At 46.6% G+C, this 26,412-nt stretch overlaps 2 protein-coding genes across 7 annotated transcripts in view; one reads left to right on the forward strand and one right to left on the reverse strand.

The window, feature by feature from the left end:
- Positions 1-10,051, reverse strand: part of LOC111863536 (insulin-like receptor) — a 69,048-nt gene extending 58,997 nt beyond the window's left edge. For both annotated transcript variants that reach the window (XM_023849931.2, XM_023849929.2), the window contains exon 1: positions 9,867-10,051. The gene's annotated coding sequence lies outside the window, so the exon portion shown is untranslated. The remainder of the gene's footprint in view (positions 1-9,866) is intronic.
- Positions 2,966-26,412, forward strand: part of LOC111863573 — a 61,697-nt gene continuing 38,250 nt past the window's right edge. The window contains exons 1-2 of one of the 5 annotated variants that reach the window (XM_033751108.1): positions 2,966-2,985; positions 18,215-18,346. In XM_033751108.1, coding sequence (XP_033606999.1) covers positions 18,248-18,346 — 99 coding nt within the window. In that variant the 5' untranslated portion in view covers positions 2,966-2,985; positions 18,215-18,247. Of the gene's footprint in view, positions 2,986-10,335; positions 10,394-18,073; positions 18,124-18,194; positions 18,347-24,662; positions 24,846-26,412 lie in introns of those variants that run through there. The other 4 variants (XM_023850009.2, XM_023850007.2, XM_023850008.2 and 1 more) reach the window with 4 other exon arrangements.

Below are 26,412 nucleotides of genomic sequence, written 5' to 3' on the forward strand. Positions count from 1 at the left end.
CACTCTACCGACTGCTGCAGTGCAGGTGGTCCACTTTACGACGTTTCTATAACGACATGAATGGATCTATTTGCGACGAGCTTTCGACAGGGCAGAGGCCGCGCCGCCCTGGAACTGGTTTCCAGTGATGTTACGGGTATGGTCCTGCTACTCGCACCCAAGTAGTAGTTCCGTGGTTTGGCCGCTGCTTCAGCTCACAGGAGAAGCGCCTCAGCGGTTAGTGACAGTCCACGTGGAATTACATGCGGGAAAACGGCACTGAGGCGCGTTCTTCTCCAGGTACTTCGATTTCCCCTACCAGGTATCATCACTCCACCAATGTTCCATACTCATCTAGCACAAGACTCCCATCTGATATTGCAGTACCAAGCACCCTACAACCCCCTACAACACATTACATTTGAGATTTTCATGTCGGCGAATGTCAACCCGAGGTCGTATGGGACGTGACGAGATACAATTTGGTAAATACGTGCCCATGTTTCGGAGGGAACTGCTTCTTCCATCTTCAGGGACCACATTTTTCGCTTCTTTGAACCTGGTTCGTTGCCCCTGGCCAGTAACGTAACACTGTTACGGGATTGGGATGCGTCGCGTGTCCGTCCAATCAGATGTGGACGCGCAATGAGAGGTTGTTGATCTGACACGTGAATCACTGCATTAGCAGGCGCGACTGCGACTGTTGCAGTGCCCTACAGCTTGGCCTAATTCTGTGCAGCGCACCGCGCTACAAATAGTTGCCACTCTGATGCAACTTCTGAGGCGGCCAGGCGAGACACACACACACACACACCCGAACGCACTCTCGTTCACAGCAAAGTGCACCTGACGGACGCCCTACTTCACCCGCTCGGCGGCCCCGGTTCGATCCCAAGTCAGGCTAAAGCGGCACTGGGGCAGGGTTTCTCCGCCTACTTCTGCCTCCCCCGCCAACTGACGCCCTACATACTGCTCCACACTCATCCAATATCCGGGCTCGTACAAGGGGCCCACCCCAACGCACTTACTCAAATGTGCTGAGAAGGTCTTATCCTCTTAAGCAAAATTATTACCCTACTTTCCTGAGCTTCAACAAATAAAAGGAGGCTTATGAATCACCTTGCTGTCTATGAATCCCACCCCCACCACCAACTTTGAATGCCTGAAACCAGTCTTCATGGAACTGGGTATGTATATCATGGCACCTGAGCCCATCTCAAAGGCTTACTTCATAAATCTCTCCCATCAGTCTGTGTCTGTATGCGTATCTCTCCTATCGCTGCTAGGCAACGGCTCGGTAAAAACGTTAGCATAGCAACAAACATACAAGCAATAACAAAACTGTTGGACGCTTCATTTCCTATGCGGTCCGTGTCGCATCAAAGGAAATTTGGCAATCGTTTCCCCCCAGAACTTACTGAATTTTAATTGAATGTACATTTATATACATACATACATGACGGCCTAAACATGCAGGTGTAAAGGCCCTTCGTATAACTGCTGTCGAGCAAACCAGACCTCGGTAATGTTCGCACGCGTTCAGAAAACCATTAATTGTTGTTTATACCAGACCGGAAACGCACGCACTGCCGGAACGAATCCTGCTTAATTGCCTTTAAAAGCGACAAGACTTCCGGAAGACAAGCAGAGGACATAAATTGCGTTCCTCTTTGCTCTCTTGTGCGGACACAATTCTTCCCTGGCGAGTTACCCTGGATATGCACGTACACTGCACGGCTATGAAACTGGGAACTAAGTTCACCATCCTCGTCCCAAAGGCTCGCGTAATCACCAGTCACACCCTGGGACAAACTCCCACACAATTCCTCTAAGACTGGTCTTAATATTATGCTGCCATTCAGGTCTGGGTCTTCCAAAGTGGTCTCTTACCTTCAGGTGCCCTGGAGGACAAAACCCAGTATTGATTCATCTCTCCCATACGTGCTACAAGTCCCACCCATCTCGTTCTCCTTCATTCATTCATTCATTCATTCATTCATCCTAATAGTATTTGGTGAAGGATACACGTTATGACGCTTGTCATGTTGCGCCTAGTAGCTGTACAGCAAACCCTCGCTAATCCGGAGCGCTTGGCGGGAAAGGCCGATCGGATAAAGCGATAATCCGGATTAGTGAAGCAACGACAAAAAATCAGAACATGAATGGAAAATTTAATGATATAAGCACTGCTGATGAAAATAAATAACAAAATATCACTGTGGAGCCCTTATTTAGAAACCATAAAAAGACAATGCATTTATTCGCCGCTAGAAGACCCAGAACTTGTACTCGTTTCTGAACGAAATGATGCAGGTTTGCAGAAACTGTCAAGTTTTGTCTGAACAGACAAGTGACTCATCTGCCTTCCCAAACGCCGTGTGTCTTTTAAAGCATGTACTCAACTGTGAACAGCATTTTTTTATCTTTTATGTTTCGATCAGGATTAGCAAGGGTTTGCTGTGACGAACTATTTCTACCCGCCCAGACACCATCCCACTGCCCCATCCCGTCCCTCGAAGGAACCCCACTTCCGGAGACTGCAGCCAAGTCTAGACGGAGGCAGCAGCAAGCCGAAATCAGACAACATCGATCTGCCAGCCGAACTGTGTCACCATACGGAACTGAAACACCGACGTCACGTGATGACTGGCAGCCCCCACACACTACCGACTGCTTCGCGTCCCAGACGTCCCGGTTTCTGAACAGTGAGACAGCAGGAGGCTACGGCCGCTCGTTTCCAGTCACTCTACCTATGCAGTCGATGAAGCGCCATCAAATAACCCAATGAACTGCGACACTAGAAGGGCCGTGATCTGCGAATCAGAGTAAAGAGGCGCACCCTGAGGAGCTGAAGGCCGTCTCGCGGTGGTAACCAAATTGCTCAGTAATGGGTACTATTGGTCTCGAAGCCACCTCTGCGTTCGGATCGGCACTGAGGCTTACACAACGGCCGGAGCGTCAAGCTATTGCCAATGCTGATATCGGAAGCACACCAACACGTCAAACGTAAGTCGTACTTCAGTAATACAAATAAAAAACTCCGTAGTTTAAGTCCGCAAGCGAACTGTACCGACCGAGCGACCGCCGCTTGTCGACGATGTTAGTGTTTCAGTGATTGCGAAACAAAATTTAAATTAAAGATAAGACATCCTCCACATTCTGTTTCGCGTTTGTCGGGATTTTGCAGTTTCTTTTGAATTTAGATTAAAACTTCATGCGGTCCGATCAAGTACGGTGAAGCTATCCCTGTAACAGGCCACGGAGACCCACAGGGTTGTGAGGCGCCGAGGCTCCTACATTTTCTAGACAATTGGCTCACAGACGGCGATAAGATCAGCCTTATACGCCGGCCGCCCTTTAGCCCCAGGAACATTCCTGGTACTCATTTCTGTTAGAGGCTGAGTCGAACCCAGGGCCATAGCCCGGGTAGAAAAAATTAGATCAATTGTAAAATCCAGTGACCTCGTCGGTAATCGAACCCGCGACCTTCCGGCTTGTAGCATAATGCCTCAACGAACTAATCTACCGCGGTCAGATACGAACCAGATTAAACTCGCTCTCGGCGATGTGCCCTGTGGAACCCCACACAAAATCAGACCGAAACACACTGAATGAAGGTTTTAACAGGCGAGCCATGTGTATGGATACATACGTACGCTCGCCAAGAACCCGCAAAATGCAAACTGGAGACCAAGGAGAAGACGACTGAAATCCCATTCGCTCACAAGAGTTAGGCCACCACCGTTACATCCGCCTACAATGTTACTTCCTGCAGCATTCCTACGGTGACATTCCAAACTACACAAATCTTTTTCGTTGGCTACCGTTGCTTTTAGTTGTCAGTAACAATGAAGCAAGGTTACGCTGCTATTGCTTTAAAAGAAACAATAGCTTCCACTTACCAACAATCACCGCCCATTCCGGCTCTGTGCGATCAACGCATTTGCTAAATTATCGCGCGCTCCTCTCGCCGTACTCACACTGCCTGCACACCTGATGATGGCATTCGGCTGGGCCGAAACATGTAAAAAAACAGTAAAGGTATCCCTGTAACAGGCCGTGGAAGCCCATTGGGTTGTGAGACGCCGAGGCTCCCACATTTTCTAGACAATCGGCTTACAGATGGCGGTAAGGTCGTCAGCCTTACGCGCCGGCCGGCCTTTACCTCCAAGAGACGAACGCTTCTGAAGTGAGGATTTTAATACCCGGACAAAGTTGCACGGGGACTGCGAGAAGTGCGCGCGATAATTCCGAGAACACAGGACGCTACAGCACAGCAATAGGAACATTTGCTAACATCACCAATCGATCGTAAAATACTCCACGGTGGTTTCATTTACTTTATTCCTTGTATATTCCGTCTGAATCGATGTTTCTATGAGACGCAGAAAATGTGAAACCAACGAAACAAATGACAAACGAAAATGCGCAGTTCACGAAACAAATGACAAACAGGATGTCATGGCCCACTCTGTGAATGACTCGTGTTGTGGCGTGGCGGCTGTCATCCATCAAAACAATAATCAGTACTATCGTAAAAGCGCAACAGAAATGTCAAGGCAGCAAACAATTAATGATGTACAAAGCAAACACAAAACCGACATTTTATTTATCAGCTGCCACCTGCACTGCAGGCAGACACCATCAAACCGACTGTCTAATTTCTGCACAACATGGAACGCACCAAATTAAAGTTCGAAATTTCATTCCACTGTTGCCAACTTACAATGCAGTTCAAAGGGAACTATGCAACAAGACCAACAGGATTATACAGCCCCCTTCGTCCCCTCCCCCCTTGTGTTTTACCTTTGCGATTTCTTGCCGCCTTTCCTCATCTGACTTATCCGTCTTGTTCCGAGTCGTCTCGCGTCTCATTTCTTCAGATTTCAATTTTCGGTATCCTTTCCCTTGGCCAAACCATTGGGATACTGTATCGCCGCTACTGCCAAATTCTGAACTTGAACTTGCTCTCCAATCCATTTATAATATCCCTACTCGTCTTCCATCAAGTGTTTCCAAAAAATCATATTTACATCCTGAATTTTAGTTATATTTCCCTTGGGTCGCGCCATAGCTCAAGCGGTTAGTCACTGGCTTCCCACCGAGGCGGCCCGGGTTCGGTCAACTGGGATTTGTGGTGGACAAAGTGGCGCTAGGGCAATTTTTTTTTCGAGTACTTCGGTTTCCCCGGAATGTACTGTCTTCGCTCGCTTGGAAACCGGGATCGTGGGTTCGAATCCCACTCAGGGCATGGATGTTTAGTTTGTGTGTGTGTGCACTTTTCCGTGTTTGTGTACAGTTATAGGCCTTGCGCCGAGCTGATCACCCGCCCAAGGAGTCCTACCGAATGTGTAAGATCTATAAAAACCGAAGTGAGCGGAGAAGTTCATGGAGGTAGGCCTAGGCCCACTGGGGCTGTAGTGCCAAGGGGGAAAAAAAACTTCTGTTTCCCCTGCCAATCTTCATTCCACCAATTGCTCCACAATCACCCTCACCTATCATCTGGGGCTGGTACAATAGGTCAGAAGTGGCCGCAGCGCAAGGGACATAGTCCCACCCCAATAGCAATAAAAAAAATCTTTCCCTTTGTCAGTGTCCACGTTTCGGCGTTTAGATGTTATTACATCTGACAACAGCTGCAACAGGCTCGCATTCCTCTGTTTATCTCTCCTTCAATTTTCCTTCTGAACTTAGTTCCTTTCCCAAATAAATGCATGTGCTCGCCTGTTTAATAACTGCGTCGTTAATTATTATTTTGTGTCATGCGCGGTCTAATTTAACCATTATATAATACGCAAGATTATTATGGCAACTAATGCCCTAGTCAACAACCCTCAGAGCTTACCACTCTCTCTCTCCCTCTCTTACACATACACATACGTACACACACAAAGTAATGTAATGTCCTCTCCACGTCAGATGCAAAGAGTTAGCGGGAACGCCGATAGAGACGCCACCTGACTGCTTGCCGGTTTTATCGGCATTTCTAACTAAATACGTGCAAGTCTGCATGACGACGTGTCTTAAGATTCTTTCTTTCTATATAAAAAATTACTGAAATGATGATGCGGCAAACTTGTGTGTGTATAGAGTAAGATATTTGGAAAACCTGTACTAGTACGCAATTTGGTCAAAAAGTATCAAGAATTTTAAATTTATAATGAAGAGTGCGATCTTCCCGAGTTTTGCTGGTTTCTTGCTTCGTTTCCTCCTCGACGTTGAAGATTCAGACGACATGCTGCTCCGAAACGTCGATCTCTCTCCGAACTACAGGACGTAAGAACCCAGTCGTCACAAGAAACTGGCAATTATGTTGCGAATGCAAGCGTCTGAAGTTCATGGGCATGAGCAGTTTCTAAAATGGCCCTGCCGACATTGACAGCGGTATGGTAACTCTACGCTGAGTGGTAAAGTTGCCCCTGTGCTTAGTTAAGCTGTGGATGTATAGCTGCACCATTCGTAACCTCGGCTCCAGACAACTTAACGCCCCGGCCGCTTTATCCCCGAGGAAGAGACCCCTGCAACCACTGGACAGGAGCGGGTCCGCAACCTGATGGCCTAGTCACTATACCAACTGAGCTATCCCGCCTCCCGGATCCGAACAAACGCCATCATGGAGTGTCTCTTACACAATGGAAGTTCCAGGCTCTGTACCTTGGTCAGAAACAACGACGTCTCATTGGTACAAAAGCTATGAGTCAACTGATGACCCATAATCATCTCTGACTTATGACCTTCTGACCTAGCTCCAAAGATGAAAAAATAGTCTAAACAGCAGACAGCCGACACTGCACGACGTCTGCTGAGCTACACTCTACATGTGACATGTCTGATTATGATCATGGAGATAACAGCTCCACGGTAAAGTTGTCCCTTTAATTAAGCGCCTCGCCATAAAAACGTCTGGGGGAGTAGCAGCAAAGCTCCACCATTCTTGGCCTCAGAACTGGAAGGAAGAAGAGTGGTCTGCTTCACGCCTCGGCCGCTTTACCCCTGGTACCAACCGGACTGGACGTTGCGTGGGTCCCAAGAGCCGGAATGGACGCTGTGGAATAGAGAAAAATCAGGTCCGTAGCCCAGGGCAATCCCGGCACCCAGTAACCATGGAACTCTTTGTGGGGGGGGGTCCATAAAATGCGTAGAATTTCAGCGTCTCAAGAACCGTGCTCCAGGAGCCCAAGAAGTCAGTCATAACGAATGTATGAGGGGTAGGCCTTCTCGGCCCTTGCACCGCGACCTACAGTGGTCTACTGTGCTTGACAAGTCAGACAATAATACTACTATTCCAACCATCTATCGGGGTACACGACTTCATAACCCAGAAGACTGTACGCATAATCTACATGCATTATTGATTTTAAAAAGTAAAGACTTTATGTGATTTGTTTTCAAAGCACAAACTCACCGTCTCTGTGTACCCGCTACGCAAGTCGGGGACGTTTCCACTTCTTAACCTACTCGCTTCGAAATAATATATATGAATTCAGTCCGTACCTCACAGGAAACACATTACGTCACCGCTACAGAGACCAACCGGTTACTCCTGTTTACTGTGAGAACACCGCCCTGCAGAATGAAGGGTTTCTGTATGTTAGCGCGGGTAGTAAATATACACTAGCCACTGAGCTTTAAAGGGATAATGGGACCAATGCTTCGAGACTTGATTCTTCCACTAGGTGTGCCACTTCCAGCAAAGTGCGGATAGCTCCTCCAGCAATTATTTGGTCGGTGTTTCTGTTCGGGTATGAATGAATGATCTACTGTGCTTCCCCTTTCCTTCTGTTCAGGTAACTTCAGTTTCCATTTTTTCACTTTTTTGTTTTGTACACGGAACCGTAATAGTGTAGTCGGTATAGCGGCTGGCTATGAGCTGGACGACCGAGGGGTCGGAGTTCGAGTCCCGGTAGGGTCAAGAATTTTCGCTTCTCCAATCGTCCACACCGGCTCTGGGGTCCACCCAACCTCCTATTCAATGGGTACCTGGGCCTCTTTTCTGGGAGTAAAGCGGCCGGGGCGTGAAGCTGACCACTCACCTCCAACTAGTGCCGAGGTCAAAGAAATGTGGATCTATACATCCACTCCCCCATACGCCTTCATGGCACAGTGCTTAATTAGTTAAGCACAGGGACAACTTTACCTTTTACACATTCAGACAGCTTCTTACACGCTACGTGCTGTGGCAGGTACTCAAATAAAGGAACTGAATCAATGTTGTTACTACTACCACCACCACCACCACCACCACCAGCAGGCATTAGAACTTGTACTTTCAGTTTCTTCATGACTTGTCAGCGTCGATTCCGAAAACTGAAGGATGCATTAGCTCTCTGTATGCTATGATATTGCCCTATATTCTAGTCACAAGACATCAACATACACTTAGTTTTATCCCGTGTTTTCTTCTAGACCAACCCCTCATTACTATCGTCAATTAGAGCTCAGGTCCTATCGTTCTCCCCAACAAATTAACATCGGCATGTCCAGAAACTGATGTCCCACGCAACTTCCTGATGTATTCTAAAACAAAGTACAACAGTACTGGTTTTAAGGCATTTCTAAAGAGGAAACGATAACCTATGCGGAGCTTGCTACTGGTTTCATTTAGGGGATGATGATAATGATAATGATAATAATAATAATAATGTTGTTGTTTGCACACTCGTACTATCAAGTAACGTAATAAGGCGGAGCTTGCGTGGGTAGCGGAGGTCGTTTGGGCGCCAACTCCCGTATCGATGTGAAGACAAGGGCCTTGGTTTCGTTGCTTCAGAACAATAACTACAGTGCTAATTCTACAAAATCCCACACAACAGACACTAATCTCCCGCTGAAACTCTTTCAGTCAAACTCCATCTCAAATGGGGAAATATTAAATTTACTTTATAAAGGCTGGATGCTTTTCACTTCTGGAGAACTGCGACCAACGCTCAAAAATTCTGCTTTCTACTGCCCATGAACGTTTTATTTCTCTTCTGGGAAAAACTTCCTGCCCATAGATAAACTGCTCTTTCTAGGAATAGGCCTAATACTACTATCAGAGAGCAAGTCCGTAACACGCAGAGGTTTAACTGCCTACTTTCATAAATCCAATTTCTGAATCTTGAAAATGTAAATTGCACGGAAAGTTGCTTCTAATTTGCGTCTGGCTAGAAACTAATTGTGGGCGATTTGTGAAAACAATCCAACACATTTAGACATCGGTACCGCCCGCATGAACATCAGTCGATTTGTAAACGCTGCCTCTCTTTCGGCAGACTAAACTTTCCTGCGCCATTCAACCTCTCAACGGTCAATTCTTCCATACCATAGGAGAGGGGGGAAGCTGTTAATTTGGCGAGTACATTACGTATCACATTCTCTTCTCCGGCTACATTCTGCCGTTAGGCAACCCTATTTTGGAAAATGACAATTTCTCATACAAAAAAAACGTGTCTCGAGAAGGGAACAAGTATAAATAATGACAAAAAGCTTCACCCTATACGTCGCAGAGCATGGGGTGTATCACTCTAAAAACAGCCACGTAACTATTGATGTAGCTGCAGAAAGCCTCAACTGCGTCACAGCAGCTGTCGGTTGGAATAAACACAGAACGCACAGCGATAACAATACGCAATGGCGCGATAAGGCTACGCGTATGAATGAGTTCACTAGTGACAAACATTTACTACAGACGTGGCATTCCACCTACGTTCGAACCTCTTACTTCCTTCCTCATCCCCTGTAACTTCCGTAGTAAAATGGTCTCTTACATGAACTGATTAACTACAGTCAACGACATTTCTATTATCAAATTAATTTAATTTGTGACCACAACTGTAAGTGTATCCTTATTAAACTGAACAATCTGTTTTATTAATAACGTACCAATGTAAATAATAATGTCTTACCTTCAAACGTAATGACGCATTACTCACATCAATCAGAACACAAATCATTTGCTTCTGTAGTTTCCATTGCCCGAAGCTGCAACATAAAACCCGAGACAAACTAAAAAACACCACAAGCTGCAACTCTACGCCAGCACCAAAACAAACTCATGTCCTCTCAGCAAACACTCTACTTCAGTTTGCCACACGGCCACTACGACCAATTGCAGCAGCACTAGACAGATTTTTACGTCGTAAGGTTCCTCCAATATCCACGAAGCGCGCCACTTGTCGGCATGTTTACGTTTTGAAATGCGCAGTAAATTGGGTCTGGTACATTACGTTTTTCATAGGAGAGAGGAGGAAAACGAGCTTAGTCACGGAATATAATTCAATTCTGGAGCTAACCTGCCAGACATGAATCATAATGGTTAAAAACTTCATTTCGTCACATTATTCGGTTAATCATCCGGGAGACAAATATTTATGGTTCGCATATTTGTCGGCAGAGTACACTGTCTGCTACCTGCACAACTACGCATTATGAGGTCAGTGGCTCGAGTTTCTCGAACTCTGTGTAAGGGATAGGTGGGAATATTTATTTTCTTTGTCGTGTTCTTTCGTAAAAGTATTCATCTTCCACATGATATCTTTATTTACATTTTTAGAGACTCGGGGCTTGCTCAATTTAAGCGTAAACACAGTTGAATTAATCGGTACCTTCAATGGCCTCCGTCTTCTTCGCAATAAATTTCGATTAGGAATCGATTCAGACTGACGTATATAGGTTACCAGCGGGTTGGAAAGGGGAGGGGGACTGTTTACAGGGTTTAATTTGAAAACGCTTCCGCCATATTGAACCAAAATTGCATCATGTGACGAAGGAACATTTCACTCCTCGTCTTGGGGAATAAAATTCAACCGGTTTACCTACACGGGAAACCGATGAAAAACGTGAAGAAGTTACGAACAGCTTAGAAAACAACAGTTCCCAGGAAGCGGATTATGTTTCTGAAGGATAAGCTATTTGTAAACAGTTCCTTTCCTTCTATCATTGGCCATTGGGTTAAGCAATTATAAAATGGAAACACGTGACTATGACGCTGTCACAAACATGCGCAATCTTTTCATACCGTTATACAAACATTTCCGTTGCGTTTGGTAGCTTGCTGCAGCGAGGAATAAATAAGTAATGGATGCTGCTGTAAGCCACACATAGGCATGTGTCCATAGATGAGCCGAAAACGAGGAACTAATAGTACGTAAGCTTTAAAAAGTCATCGATTTTTCTAGTGTCAAGATATGTGCAGTATGTATTCAGCAGATGGACCTCATCATTACAACTCTACAAAAAGAAAACTTAAACATGACATCTGTTGTATTCTTCATTTCGAAATGCTCTTTTCTCCAAAACGACCAGTTTCTGCGAACCTTGTGCTCAGCTCGAACTGCAGAACGGCTGTCCTGACCGAGTTGGTCTGCTGTGTCACACCTGAGGTTCTCACGGCGATGGCTATGAAGAATGCCGTTTTCTGGCATGTGGCGCCGTTTAGTTCTTGTGTCAACGACTGCATTCTTCAGGTATCCTGCTGTTTTCCTCAGTCGCTCCAGGAAAACGCCATGAAAACATAGGCCACGACCAGCTCCTTCCACATCCTTTCCAATTCATCCCACCATTCGGAGCTACTCACCGCTTCGCTAAAAGAACACAAACAACGTCTTTCGTTTATTGGTAGTGTATATTTAACGACGTTGCCTCACTTCAAAGATTATTTAGCATTCAATGGGACATGGGCCGAATCACGCGAAGACACGACGCACCTACACATTGAGATAGTAAACAATGCATTACGGCTCATATCCAAGACGTTATTTAGCATACAAATTAACATACTGAAGCAGGCCCCAGGTCCACAACACAGCTCTGGGCGAACATACGCACCATGAGAAGCTAAAAACAACGTGGGTTCAAATGACCTGCAACACATCGGAACCTTCAGCTCCATATGAGGAATTAACTTCATAACTCCATAATATTATAATACTGTTTTAATATTTTTAGTTTTTTTACTCGTGTAATGTCTAACCCTTTATCCGGGGCCGCGTCATAGCTCAAGCGGTTAGTCGCTGGCTTCCCACCGCGGCGGACCGGGTTACATCCCGGGTCTGGTCAAGTGGGATTTGTGGTGGACAAAGTGGCGCTGGGTCAGGTTTCCTCCGAGTACTTCGGTTTCCCCTGCCAATCTTCATTCTACCAATTGCTCCACAATCACCCTCACCTATCATCTGGGGCTGGTACAATAGGCCACAAGTGGCCGCACTAGCAATAAAAAAAACTTATCCGTATTATAAAATCATGTATTCGGAATATACAATATCTTTTAATTATCTCCACTAATATTTTAAATACAAATTCTTGTAGACGATAATATTTCTAATATTTTTTATATATTGTAATTTTCCTAATAACACAAGGCACAGTTTTCTACGACTTTTATAATATGGACGCGTTGCACCACAATGTGGATCCATGTTGCGATTTCAATTAACTTCGCCACATTTACTGTATACACTGCCTGATGACGGTCCCCGGTAAACAATAAAGTCAGTCTATGAGACGCCATTTTCCTTGTTGTGTTGCCGGATACATTACCTAGCCGCATCGCTATTCAACTGTCACCTCACAGCGCCGTCATCTGCAACTTGTTCCTACCAGGCAACACGGCCTCACAGGGTCAATCGGAAAGGATTTGGAAGGAAATGTGAGGTAATATTCCGACATTAGGAGCCGGGATAGCTCAGTCGGTATAGCGACTAAACTAAGGGCTAAACAACCGAGGAATCGGGGGTCGATTCCGGGTTGAGGCAAGAGACTTTTTTCCTCTCTTGGGCCCACCAAGCCTCCTATCCAGTGGGTACAGGAGGCTTCTTTTCCCGGGGGTAAAGCGGCAGGGGCGTGAAGCTGACACCTCCACCTAGTACCGAGGTCAAGGATCCTCATGGCGTGGTGCTTAATTACCTGCATAGAAACGACATGCGGTTGGAGTGGCTAAGGAAGAGCACGGGAAGGACAGCGAGGACTCCAGGTAGGAACCCGAAAAGGGGTGAGGAGAGGCGGCCCCTCTAAACCGCCGTGCAGTCGGAGTGTACACCTTCGCCCCTGTTTCCTTACTGCCAGCACCAAGGTCTCATATTCGAATTTATCCAAAACAATTTCAAACCAATTCTAGTCGTCACAATGAATTTCTCCATGATTCATTTTAATATTATCTCTCTTCCCTTAGTATTCCGACGGTCTGTGTTTGAATTCGCAATACACATGCAGTCACTCTGCGACGGGGACTGAGTGTCGCAATAATGCTTGTCGTCATGTCGTTTCCATGGAAACCAAATACAAATTTAATTTCATTTATCGGTAGATGGCAGAAATAGAAGATTGTGTTTCAGTTGGTTTTACAGTGACCACCTTTGCCGAAGACACCTCTCTATAATCATCATCATCATCCTTATTTTATTCAACTGTCCTTCCTTAAATTCAGTTTCACAAAGAGAACTCGCTATTTGACGGTGCCTTCAGAGGCTGTAATGTGTAAAGTACATAGGTGGTGGGCTGTTGTGAATACGGTAATGAACTTTCAGGCTCCATAAAGGACTGAAATTTCTTTACTAAGTGAGCGACCATTAGCTTCGCAAGGACTCTGCTTGGTATGTGAATTAGTTAATGGTCCAGAATTTAAACTCTACTCCCAGCGATTCTAAATCCATCGGATCTTCTACTCAAGGCCTCCCGAAATTTTTTTTTTTATAACTCCAATGATTATACAATCTATCCATTAAGTGTGGATATTAAGTACAAAAAATTTAATAAAAAAAAATTGTAGCACAGGAGCTGGAAGACAGACTTAGTGCCTTGCACAGCTGAGCAACAAATTGCAGCATAGTCAGGAGGCAAGTCACACTTCTTAATTCTGAAGTCTGACGGTAGATGGCAGGGCACTACAGATGCCGGCCAACATCGGGCAGTACGGTAATGTTCTGCAATGTATCATGGGAATGGCTTGAGCCAATCCATATTCCCCACTGAATGGAGACAACGATAAGACTTCGATTTACAGGCCACACTCTTCCATATTTTAAAGAGCGTTCCTCAGATATATTCCTTTCTTCTGTTTACATCTGGCATATGAAATTAATCGACATACAGTTTCTTCCGCACAGGAAACGCAGCATCCAAGCTACAAAGAGCAGCTGGTTAATCCTAAACTCGCGACGTGCTCATGTTTGGGGGGGGCGATCATAACAAACACACAAACACATTAACTGACTTTATAGTGTTCACATCTCTACAGAGACTTTTTACCGTCTTCTGTACTCGTTACAGCGAGTGTGTTCGGGAGGCCATTGTTGGGGATGTGGAAATTCAAGGATGTACTTCAAACATAACAACTAGTTCATTATGTGATAGAGCTTACGCCCTAACGGTTAAAGTGCGCAAGAAGAAAAACTGTGTTTCGTTTTTCTAACGTTCCTTCAGAATGCATGGTTTTCGCGCGCATAAATATTGCCGGGGAAGCATGCGCAGAATTATGAGTGCATCTTCATGTGAAGATGTGGCTAAACGTTCCCAATTTAAATAGGAATTGAAAGAGATCGAAAGTTTGTCGTAACATTCTCCGTTATTAAGATTCGTGAAAATCCGTCGCGAGTTGTTACGTCCGTAGAGACGCACGGACCGAACTCTGCGCAGCATTGGGGAGGGGGCACAGAATTACAGAATTCGCCTGCGGTCCTGCTGTCTCCAGTAAACTGCACCTCTTTCTAACATGCGTCGCTTTCTGAAACAAGTGAATATCATTTTCTGCAACATGGGAGGTCAATATTGTACCGGTTTCTGAGTAATGGAACAAAGAGAAGAGGGTTTCAACTTTCTATTCTTTCAAATGCGCCGTTGTCTTGGCATGTTTGTTCTCCATTATCTCCATCCTTCACGTCTCATAAGGCTGTCTCGCGAGACGGAACAAGGATGTGATAGATCGCGACGCTAGGCTAAGCTGCATGTGAACCAGGTGTACGCATGCGTCAACTAACAACTCCACATGTGAAAACGCGAGTTTAACGCGGTCTCGAACCCATGAAACAAGCAGAGCTGTTGATAAGGCAGCAGCAAACCCATCAAATGTCTGGTGTGCAGAAAGAGATGCGAGAGCCAGTAGCACACCTGACGCACCTGACCTAGGAAAGTTGGCACCCAAGCAACACCCAGCGAAGACAAGAGACCGAGAATTAGCTTGCGCTGCAGATCCCAGACAAGTACTCAGTGAATCCAGGTACCAATCCAATACAAGCTATCCCTGGAAGAGGCCGTGGAGGCCCATAGGTTTATGAGACGTCGAGGTTCTCACATTTGATAATCGTCTCACAGATGGTGGTGACGTCAGCCTTACGCGCCGGCCAGCCGCCCTTTACCCCCAGGAATATTCCTGGTACTCATTTCTGTTAGAGGCTGAGTCGACCCCAGGCCATACTGCGGCTGGATGGATTAGGTTAGTTGAAAAGTCAAATGATCTCATCGGGAATTGAACCCCCGACCATCCGGCATAGTGGCTCAACCAACTACGCTACCACCTTCCCCGACTATACAGTAGAACCTCGCTAATTCGGAGTAATTGTAGGAGGGGGAGGTCGTCCGGATTAAGCGATAATGTGGATGAGTGAAGCAAAATGCGGCCCTGAATGACATAAGCAGTGCTGATGAAAATGAATAACAAAATACATCTCTGTAGATCCTTTATTTAAAGACCAAAAAAAGACAATACATTTATGCATCGATAGAGAACTCAGAAGCTGTACTTGGTTTTGAACATAATGATGCAGGTTTGAAGAAGCCGTCAAGTTTTGTTTGAACAGACAAGTGACTCATCTGCCTTCCTAAATGCGACATGTGTCTTTTAAAGCATGTACTCAGCTGTGAACAGCATTTGTCATATTTGTCTCCACCTTATCGTGGTGAGGGGGTTTGAGTATGCCAAGGACCCTGAGAGCTATACCAGCGGTAGCGTAGCTACTGGCAGGGCCTCCCTTGCTGGACAGGTCAAAGGGTAGGCATCAGACGAAGAGAGACACCAAAAACTGATGTCGGAAGCAGCGTCATCAGTAGCGACTTGAAGCACAGAGCAAATGATGCTCGAGATGGTTCAAGTTCGTATAGCAACAGGCGTGACCAGAGTGGTTTGAACGGCTGTTGTACTGCGATGTGGAAAGCAAATGGAAAAACTACCACATTATCACTTTTCCTGGATAGTCTCTTTCCAAAAACAGAAGATCGCATTAAGTGGAGAAACTGTTTTGGAAGAGACTGTGGACCTGTCGCCTGACAGATTACTGATGATGATGATGATGAGAATTAACTGTGACCGGATCAGCGAGGGTTTACTGTACATATATACTATTAGTACACCTAGTTCATGTTATTAATTTTGGATGTGCCCCATATTGACCAAATGGAGAGGAAATTTGTCCCCGCAAAACCAAATTTATGTACAGTCTGACACTTTACTCGTGGTTGCAGTTGTGTGTGAGGAGAAATCCGAAAGAAATGGTGGGGCATGCGCAGTGGCAGTTGCGCTGATTCCACAAGAATAACGTCACGTGATAACGCGAATAACTTCATTTTCCCAAGATTGTTAAGCAGAAAGCATTGCCCCGTCACGTAGCCTACAACAAGATCTGAAAATGACGAGACAAAATCGAGTCGTTGTCGGTTTCGAGGTGTTATCCCAGTATGCGAGAGTAGGGACTGACAGAAAGGGCGACAGATGTCAGTCAGGCTAAGCTGGGGCAGGGACTCTGCAGGGGGTGGAAGTAACGCCAGGTAAGAGGAAAATGAAATGGAGCAGAGACTTTGAGATGCTGACAGTCGCTCAGCTTGTCAAGAAATTTTCTGCGCTTTATGGAAGCCGTGTTCACAAGATCCCATAGGAAAGCAGAACTCAGAGCACGCCCCCTCCTCCCACCGCCCGCCTGTCTAATCTTCCGCGTGGTCTCCTCGCTTCAGGCTTTGTGAACAGAACTTGGAACTGGCGCCACAAGAAACTTCAATTTAGGCCGAGTCACAGCTGAGGCGGTTAGTCGCCGGCTTCCCACAGCGGCGGCCCGGGTTTAATCCCACGTCAAGTCTTGTGGGATTTGTGGTGAACAAAGTAGGAGTGGGGCAGTTTTTCTCCGTGTACTTCGGTTTCCCCTGCCAGTTCTCATCCCACCGACTGCTCCACGCTCATCATCTATAAACCGGGGCTGGTACAATAGGCTTCTTAGTGGCCGACGTACCAAATGGACTGAACCTGACCCAACCCCTCAAAGAGAACTACTCACATTCATGAAAATTACAGTTTTCCGGAAACACATCCAGATGCGTTATTATTATTATTGTTATTAGTGACGCATCAGGGCTTCAAGTCCCGCCAGGGACGCTGAGAGTTCTGTCACAGGCGCTATTGTGAGGTCAGTCGGCCGTAGGGCCTGCTCATAGTGTTTCAGTTTCGTAAGGCAAAGCGGCGAGAGCGTGAAGCTGAACGTTCAACTGAATCTAGTGCTGGCGTTTCCATCCCCACGCCCATACACTCCTTAAGGTCTTGTTGCTTAGGCAGGGACTCGACGTCACTGAGTGGTGAAACCAGGACCTCAGTTTGTGGAGTCGGTGAGTGGACTGCACTGCATACACAGCGGACGCGATCATCTGAATGTCTGAGTATTGGGGTTTGGGCATAGGGGAGTCAGTCACGAACCCATCCCCTTTAAAAAATAAATTGAGCAAAGAATAAAAAAAAATACGATAAATATTAACAATCAAAATTAAAATTGTTTTTTTAAGTGTAGAGCATTCGTCTGTTCTCAGCGCTCCAGTCCCGTCTGTGGGTTTGTTTCTAAGCCCATTTTCGGCTGTCCTTGGAGTGTGCGTTGTGCGTCATTTAACGAAGCTTTCTTCTCGAGACTATACAGCCTTTGATCATGGGATGAATGATGAATTGGAAAGGATTTGGAAGCGGTCCTGCATAAACGAGATACAACCCACGCACTTTCCGGGAGTGACTGCAGAGTACCACGACAGCCGGCGACCAGGCCGGACCAGCCCGGAGCGGCGCGGCGCGGCGCGGCGAAGCAGAAACCGCCGCTGGATGCGGTTTCGGGAGGGGGGTGCACCGCGCAATCGATTGTTACAGTCGCGAGGGCGTCTAGACGCTCAGTGTATCTCAGACCTTGGAGGAGGCAACACCTCGCGGTACGTAGTCTCCGGTTCGAGCCCAAGCTGTTCTCACACTGACAAGAGTCTACGGTTCATTCCCAAGGCAGTGTCTATGCTTGTGTTGCAGGCGCGGTCTGCCGGCGCCATGATGTAGCGGGCCATGGCTGGCCGGCGCAGCAGTTCCATTGGTTGCCGATCCCTGCTCGCACGTCGCAGTTCCGTGGGTCTGCTGTTCATCACATGTCAGGATCCCGTCCGGGTGAGTCCCGTCAACGTAACAAAATTAATGTCCTTGCAGTTTTCTAGAAACTATTCGGCTTGTATGCAACGATTTCGTCTTGCAATTAGTGCATGTTAACCTGACTCCGTGCCTCATTATATGAGAGCGTAGGGGGGCGTGGAGGTAACGCTCAACCCATTCAGAAAAACGAGTGTTCAGTTTCCCATTCCGGGCGCTTCGCGGCGGTTCTCTGGAGCGCTCGGTGGTCGCTAGAGTGGGTTCGGACACATCGGTGGACAACACAAGAATTTCAAATCCCTTCCGGGAACCGAACCCGTGTCTCGAAGTATGCAACATTTGATACGTGTCGTGTTCAGACTTCGGTACTCGAACCGCTGCTCTTTCGAGCGGAGAGCTGACCACTCCCACTTCTCTCTCATGCGCACTAAGGATTTTGCCTTTCGAATTTGTGTTTCTATGGCGACGGGCGCGCAGGAAGCGCGCGTATTGTCTGTCGATGCAAAGCTAACCGCGCTGCAGACACTACACTTCACAGGGGCAACAACCGTTAAACGGGCACCTTGCAGAAAACTTACAACTTAACGAGATCTGCATGTCTGTTTTGTGCCGAACAGTAGCAGCTGGCCCCCAACGTTGAGTGTTCATACACGAAGTGGCCAGTTTCCTTGACAAGAAGCTCTACAAGATCACAAAGCACAGTAACACAAAACTCGTTGTTTTATTGGTAGTTAACTTGTTCTACATGTTAGAGGAACAGGATCGGAGAAGTGGACTGGATTCAGTTGGCTCATGATAGGGTCCAGTGGCGGGTTCTTGTGGACACAGAAACATACCTTCGGGTTTCATAAAAGATGGAGAATTTGAAAAGTTGGGTGACTATCAGCGTCTCAAGAAATATCCCGTCTTATTGGGTTGATATAAAATTAATATATATGAAAAAGGTAAAATTATGGTTGTGAGGCGTCGAGGCTCCCACATTTTCTAGACAATCGGCTAACAGTTGAAGGTGAGGTTGTCAGCCTTACGCGCCGGCCGCCCTTTACTCACAGGAAGATTCCTGGTACTCATTTCTGTTAGAGGCTGAGTCGACCCAGGGCCATAGTGTGGCTGGAAGGATTAGGTCAGTTGAAAAGTCCAATGATCTCATTGGGAATTGAACCCCCGACCATCCGACTTTTAGCATAGTGCCTAAACCAACTGCGCTACCAAGTGCCCATAAGACTGAAAAATAAATACAAAATGAGGAGTTTGATTTGGTCCATCCTTGTCCGTCACGCTATCAATATTAATAAAGGTTCATCAACTCCGTCCAATGAGACTTTCCTTTTCAGTCTTTCATCCTTGACAGGTTTCGGTCTCAGAAACCATCTTCAGGACATGTCAGTACACACAGCAGCAGCGTGCATGAACACATTCAAATATTTATAAATTATTACAATTAGTCTGTTTACAAGTGTGGTTGAAAATACATTTTCTTATTTTATATATTTATTTACTTTTGGACTATAAGCCCAACGTTCGCGTGTTCGACTACCGATGAGGTCACTGGATTTTTAAATTGACTTAATCCTTTCGGCCGCACTATGGCCCTGGGGTCGACTCGGCCCTTAACAGGAATGAGTACCAGGAATATTCATAGGGGATAAAGGGCGGCCGGCCGGCGCGTAAGGCTGACGTCACCGCCATCTGTGAGACAATTGTCAAATGTGGAAGACTCGGCGTCTCACAAACCTATGGGCCTCCACGGCGTGTTACAAGGACAGCTTTACATATTTCTTCTTACGTGAACAGTTAGATTTAAGTAACGAGTTGAAAAGTGCGCCTGATTTCATGTTTGAAATGAAAGGTTTTTCTTTCCGACAAACATTTAGCGAGTTGCGCGCGCAGATATGCGCATGCGTCTCATGCAGATGGTCTTTTTAAAACCAAATTCGGAAAACGTCGGAACATTTTTAGCGATGTTTTCCAGTTACAAATAAATTACGAATACCCGTTTAGCATTTCTTGAGTTTTTGCATATGGACAGACAGACACGATAAATATATGTGCACTTTTGCAAATTTCTGTTGCGAGCGTGCCAAAAAAACTGGTTTTGACTTAATTTGATTTTTCATGCGGCATGCGCTTGTTGGGCCCAGCAGACACAATGTGAAATTCGGAAGCTAGTTCCAGGATAGAAGCCACTCGCGTGTGCTGCTGGGAACTTACTGGGGCCCCCCTCTCGCTTGAACTCCTGAAACCTTACGCGCTTGGACAAGGGGCAACCTGAGGCTACAGCCTCTACTTCCTGCAGTGATATCAGCGAAGGGAGATAATGCGAGAGAGAGACTGCGTAGAGACTAGCCTCGTGCGATCAGTAGCTTTCTTTGCCTGCGTCCCTGGAGCCCGACAAACATTTCTCCCGAAAGTAACCCTGTTAAGGGAAGCGAAATCTAGCGAAAAGGAATCCGTTTACACGATTTGCCTCAGCCACTGCTGGATTGCGGGTGCGTTCCATTTGGCTGTGCTCGGAAAACAAAGGTCAGGCGGTGCAGACGGGTGGAGACGTTTCGGCAGCCATGGCCTTCCCTTCTGGTATCGAATAGGAAGAGGTGTCTATGCGTTCGGCTCGGGACAGTGGTTGCAGCTGCAGCAACATACCCCAGAGTTCTCCAGTGTGAATGTCTGCCAAGAGATTGGTTATACAGTCTGCGTCTGGGTTGCAGAGGTTTGTCGGGTCCTTCAAGTGTACGCGACGACAGCCGTCAGTTTCGCATCCTTCCCGATTCGCTACACCTGCACAGAAGGCCAAGGCTTCATACTACGAGGGAGAGTCAATAAACAGGTCACAAATGGAAGCAAAGCAGCTGTAATGAATGTGATAGGTTTTCTGTGTGTATCACTAGGTAGCAGCACAGCCAACCTTCATGACAGTCTAGGTAGCAGACGCGCATGCGCATGTTCAGAAGCTGGTATCAGTAGTCAAAATGCCGACCGTGCTTGAGGAATGTACTACCGAAAAGCGTCGTTATGCGGTTTTTCTGCGAGAAAAAAGACTCATTGCAAAGGATATTCATTCATAAAGGAATATTTCCTGTTTAAGGAAGTGTTTGTCGTGTAAAGCGGTTCATAATGGGCCGAAAAGCGTGGCAAACGTTTCGCTGATGACGAAGAGGTTGAAACGGAGGTGCGGAAGTGGCTGAGGCAACAGTACAAAGACTTTTATGCTGCGGGTCTCGACGCACTGGAAAAGCGATGGGACAAGTCGGACATGTCGAGAAATAAATATTTATTCCAGGTTCGAATATCACATGTTTTACGTCTTATATCCATTTGTAACCCATTTACTGACTCTCCCTCGTAAGCTCCTTTAATTAAGGGATGTTCTCAGTTCTTCCGTGGTGATGATTCATGGGGTAAATGTGTACGTACAACATTCTCACCCGTTAAGGTAAATGTGCTTAATTAAGTACCGTGCCATTAAGACGTATGGGGGAGTGGAGGTATACACTACGAGTTCTTAGCCTCTTCACTAGATGGTGATGAATGATCAGCTTCACGCTTCCGGTCTCTTTACCCCAGGATTTGCTTCAGAGCCAGTATGGACATTTTGAGAACAAAGCGAATGCCTTGCTTCTGCCGGGAATCGAGTCCGGTTGTCCAGCTCGTGGCCTTGTCACCATACCGACTGAGCTATAGGCGCGTCAAGGCAAAGTTCGTTTGCATGGTCTTCATTCAGAGCACTGTGCGTCTCTTCCTGAATTTCTTACGTCATTTCCACATTAGTCTTTTCACGGAATTCTGCATTACCATTTGTATTCTCGCTGCATAAAGCGTTGCTGCAGTGCAAGAAAGGAACTTGAACGACCCGCTCTGTCTTCTGAGACTTTCGTTTCATTGGACGGAAATAGAGGGCTCTAGCATCGCTCAGCTTTAACGGCCGTGGGGACTGTTTGGGCTTAGCGTTCCTTTCCGTGTATTGGTGGTACCACTGTTTGTAGCACTTCTACAGAATTAAATAATTATTCTCTTCACCGTGTTTTACTCCAGGTTCACTGTATAGTTACTTTATTATGTAGGGCCGAATTGCCGTCTGGCAGGCGTAACAAGCATTACAGTCCCTGCGAGTAACTGCAGTAAGCATATGCAACAGAGTCTCCACAACCGCTGTTCTCTGACAATAGAAAGCGCTACGGAGGTGGTGTGCTGACGTGAGCACACTCATTGTCACACTGCTGAGGCCGCAAATTGTGCCATTTGAAACAGCTGTTCGGTTCCGCAAATTTCTTACAGTACTGCCAACCACAACAGATCTTTCGTTACTGAACGTTCATTTAAGCTTATTAATTTACCCGAAGTTCTGTTTAGGACAGAGTATCGATTTGGTCTTGATATCTTCTGATATTTGACCGTGTCCGGGTGCCAAGAATGTTTCCCAGCCCAGAATTTAGTAACGTGAGTCCTCACCCGCAATGAAACTCAGAAATTTAATTTTAGAAATTTAGATATCAAATTCTGGGCTCCATTACGCGAGACATTATTGTTAAGTTATTTTTTATTGCTAGTGGGGTGGGAGTAAGTCCCTTGTACTGCGGCCACTTCTGGCCTGTTGTACCAGCCCCAGATGGTAGGTGAGGGTGATTGTGGAGCAATTGGTGGAACGAAGATTGGCAGGGGAAACCGAAGTACCCGGAGAAAACCTGCCCCAGCGCTACTTTGTCCACCACAAATCCCACTTGACCAGGAATCCGGGCCGCCGCGGTGGGAAGCCAGCGACTAACCGCTTGAGCTATGGCGCGGCCCCTATTGTTCAGTTAGTTACACCTCAACCGGAAACAGCAGCCATTAGCGACATGTATAATGAACGGGACAATGGACGCACCGAGATGCACTTTGCGTGCTGCGTTTTATTTACATATTATATTTTCCGTTCCGAAGTTTCCATGGTAACTCATAACTTCCACTCTCGAACCCCCAGAACCGTCAGCTCTAACAGCTGAGAAGTGAAGTCCGAAATGTCGAGTGCAAAGAAAGCAAATGGTTAGCTTAAAAGTAATTTGGGGGAGCAGACAGGCCACTGCTTCGTGCGCCTCCCCAAACAGCCTTCATTACAATCAAGGGACCTCTGCATCCATGCATCAACTTGACAGGCTAAGTCGCACCTTCCAATTGCTTCTGGTCCCCTGCAATATGGACCGATACGTGCATGGCATAGGCATTCTTTACCGGCGCCAAGTAAGTCCGCTAAAAGAAGTAACACCCAAAAATGTACTCTTTACCAATATGTACCGTAGCCACGGATATGCAAGTGCTGCGGTATAGATTCAAACCCTTTGCAACTTTAGTTTCTTAATTCGAATGTCATTCATTCTTTAAACTTTTAGCAATTACATGCTGTGATATGGTAAGGAGAGCAACCACAGCCCGGGGGAAGAACAGGTACTCCTGTGAGCGTACCCTACTATTGCCTGGTGTCTGTGAGCAGACAGACACGTGGCCCAGACACAGGAGGTGGGGTTCAGTTATGTAACTGATCACCACGTCATGAAGACGTATGGGGGGAGCTGACGTACAGCTCCAGCATCAGACGGAGATGAGTGGCCAGTTCCAAGCCGTTGCCGATTCACTCGCGCGGATAAACCCACAGGAGCCTTTACCTTAGGAAACTGTAATACTGGAGGCAGTGCTGATGGAAACAAACAAAAGAATATCGCTGCAGCAGTTTCTTCCTGTTACAAGTACAATCCAGGGCCTCCTTCATCCAGCTTAAGCCAATCTTGGATATTTCCTTGCGTGGCTTCAGTCTCTCCAGCCGCCCTCAACACAGTCTGAAAGTCCTCTTGCTACTAAGTCCCACCTGTGAATAGAATACTCCATTTTTCATATTTCAATCCGAATTAACTGTAACCGGACTAGCGAGGGTTTCGTGTAATACAGAAACATTCAGAACCTGCCCGCCACACAGTACACAGCAGAAACCAACCGACTCATGTTGTTTTAAATGTTAAAGCACGCGCGAAATAACTTTAAGAATGTTTATAGAGCTTTCATGTCAGCACGTAACGGTGCGTGATTTGTGGTACTCAAACAGCGCTTCACGCGGTGACACGTCACCTGAACGGCGCAAATCCGGGACCTACATATCCCCTCCTTTCGAATCACTTTTGTAGCACATAATTATATTTTCGCCCTGCAATTCGGGCCTCTATTCAACAAATGACAAACGACATACACAACGGGGGGACATTTGTTTGTGAATAGAGAAAATTCAAGATTGGGGATGACATCTCTCCATCGACGGACAATCGATTTCTGTGCGCGTGCGCCGGCTGCACCGTAGGCTCACGCCTGTCGCGCGACCCGTCAGTGGTCCTTCAGTCACCAGAGCGCCAATACCTAGCGACTGCAGAGCCGCCCCGCGACCTTCGCGCGAATCACAACAAACAGGAGATTATGCCGTGACATGGCCACCAGCAGCCACCAACGGGGGCATGGCCATCATCACCACGAGGACCCCAACTTCGCCAAGACGCACGCGGTTCGTTCCTCATTTCTTTACATTCAGTGTTAAGTGCGATGGGTTCCGAATTGAGCATGTTTCAGTCTGTCTTTTTATCTAAACTTCTGAATTTGTCAGTTCTGAATATAACAATTATACTTTCTTGTCTTGCTGTTCAATTTGAAAGCATCATGAATTTGGCGTCAGTGAGTTTGCTACGAAAGTGGTAAAAATATGTACCATCTCCTTTTATGATCACTATTCAAGCATTGCCTTTTCTATTTTGTTACAGTGAATGTATTTTAGGTTTCCCTTTTTTCTTCCGCAGGGAAAGAAACGCATTTTCCTATGTGACGGAGATGAGGCTTCTGCTGTTTTGCTAACGAGATTAAAAAAAAAAAAGATATTTGATGTGTTCTCAGAGGTCAAAAGTGAATTTTTAACCAGTTGTTACCGTACAGTTTGATAGCGCTTACGCTCTATAATTATATTCAAGAGGGGCTCGCTTCGAATCTTAGCAAAAACATCAATTGTTCTGGCTGATGTTTCCCGTTATTTTTCTCAGTCCCTCCAGGCAAGTTCCGGGATAGTGCCTTCATCAGGTCATGGCCGTTTCCTTCCAAATCCTTTCCAATTCATCAGTCGGCCTACCAGCCAACACGCACCCGCTGCAGATACTGACAGCTGTGTGGAACCAGCCCACCGCACATGGAAAGGCTGACTCAAGGGCCGTAGATTTCGTAATGGCGACTGTTTACAGAAACCTCTCGGTAATTCGTTAGAAGTGGCACGAAATTAGCGCCTGCCACTAACAGGTTCACAGCCTGCTCACTAAATTTATTGAGAACAAATTAACTTAAAATTAGGCATTTAATTTAGGGGGCAACAGAGCATCGCTAGGGGTTGTTTTCGAGAGACCGAGCTGCGGGTCGTATTGCTGGCAGGGCAAAGAGTTCCTCTCCCCCCATTATGATGAGACCGGTTCCTGGACCTGTGCAATAGGTACCGTGGAGGGGTAAAGCAGCCTGAGCGTGAAGCTGACCGCTCGCCTCCAGCTAGTGCCGAGGTACCAACACTACAACACTACACCCTACAGGCTCAGGGCACCGTGTTTTGTTATGCAGTGGCAGCACTGGAAGTCATGATTCAGTTGGTATCCGTGTGATGCGCAGGTGCAGTGTCTCAGTGTCCTCGCATGACTGCAGCTGACGGTGCATAGCTCTCCAAGTTGTTCAGTTCGGATATTCTAGAAACAGTTCGTTCTTGACGGCGTCCAGTCGCAATTCCGGTGGCTTCCCGTCCGGAGTCCCGACATCTGTGCTGGCGTGGTCGCCGTCGCCATGCAGAGCGTCGGATGAGTTGGAGAAGACTCGGGAGGAAGCGGCCGTGGTCGCGACATTTGCCTGTGAGCTGAGCACACCCGCGGAAGCCCTCGGCCACAGCTGGATGCTGCTTCTTGTGACACGTCAGGAGACATTCCCCTCTAAACAAGAGAAAGTGGAAGGGGATAGTAAGACTAGACGTTTCGCATAGTTTGAAGGTTCCCAGGCAGTGCCCGTTCGTCCTTCTTGCACGGGTACGTTTCAGGGAAGTTTGGGAATAAGGC

Source organism: Cryptotermes secundus, unplaced genomic scaffold (genome assembly GCF_002891405.2).
Source record: "Cryptotermes secundus unplaced genomic scaffold, Csec_1.0 scaffold184, whole genome shotgun sequence".
NCBI lineage: Eukaryota > Metazoa > Arthropoda > Insecta > Blattodea > Kalotermitidae > Cryptotermes > Cryptotermes secundus.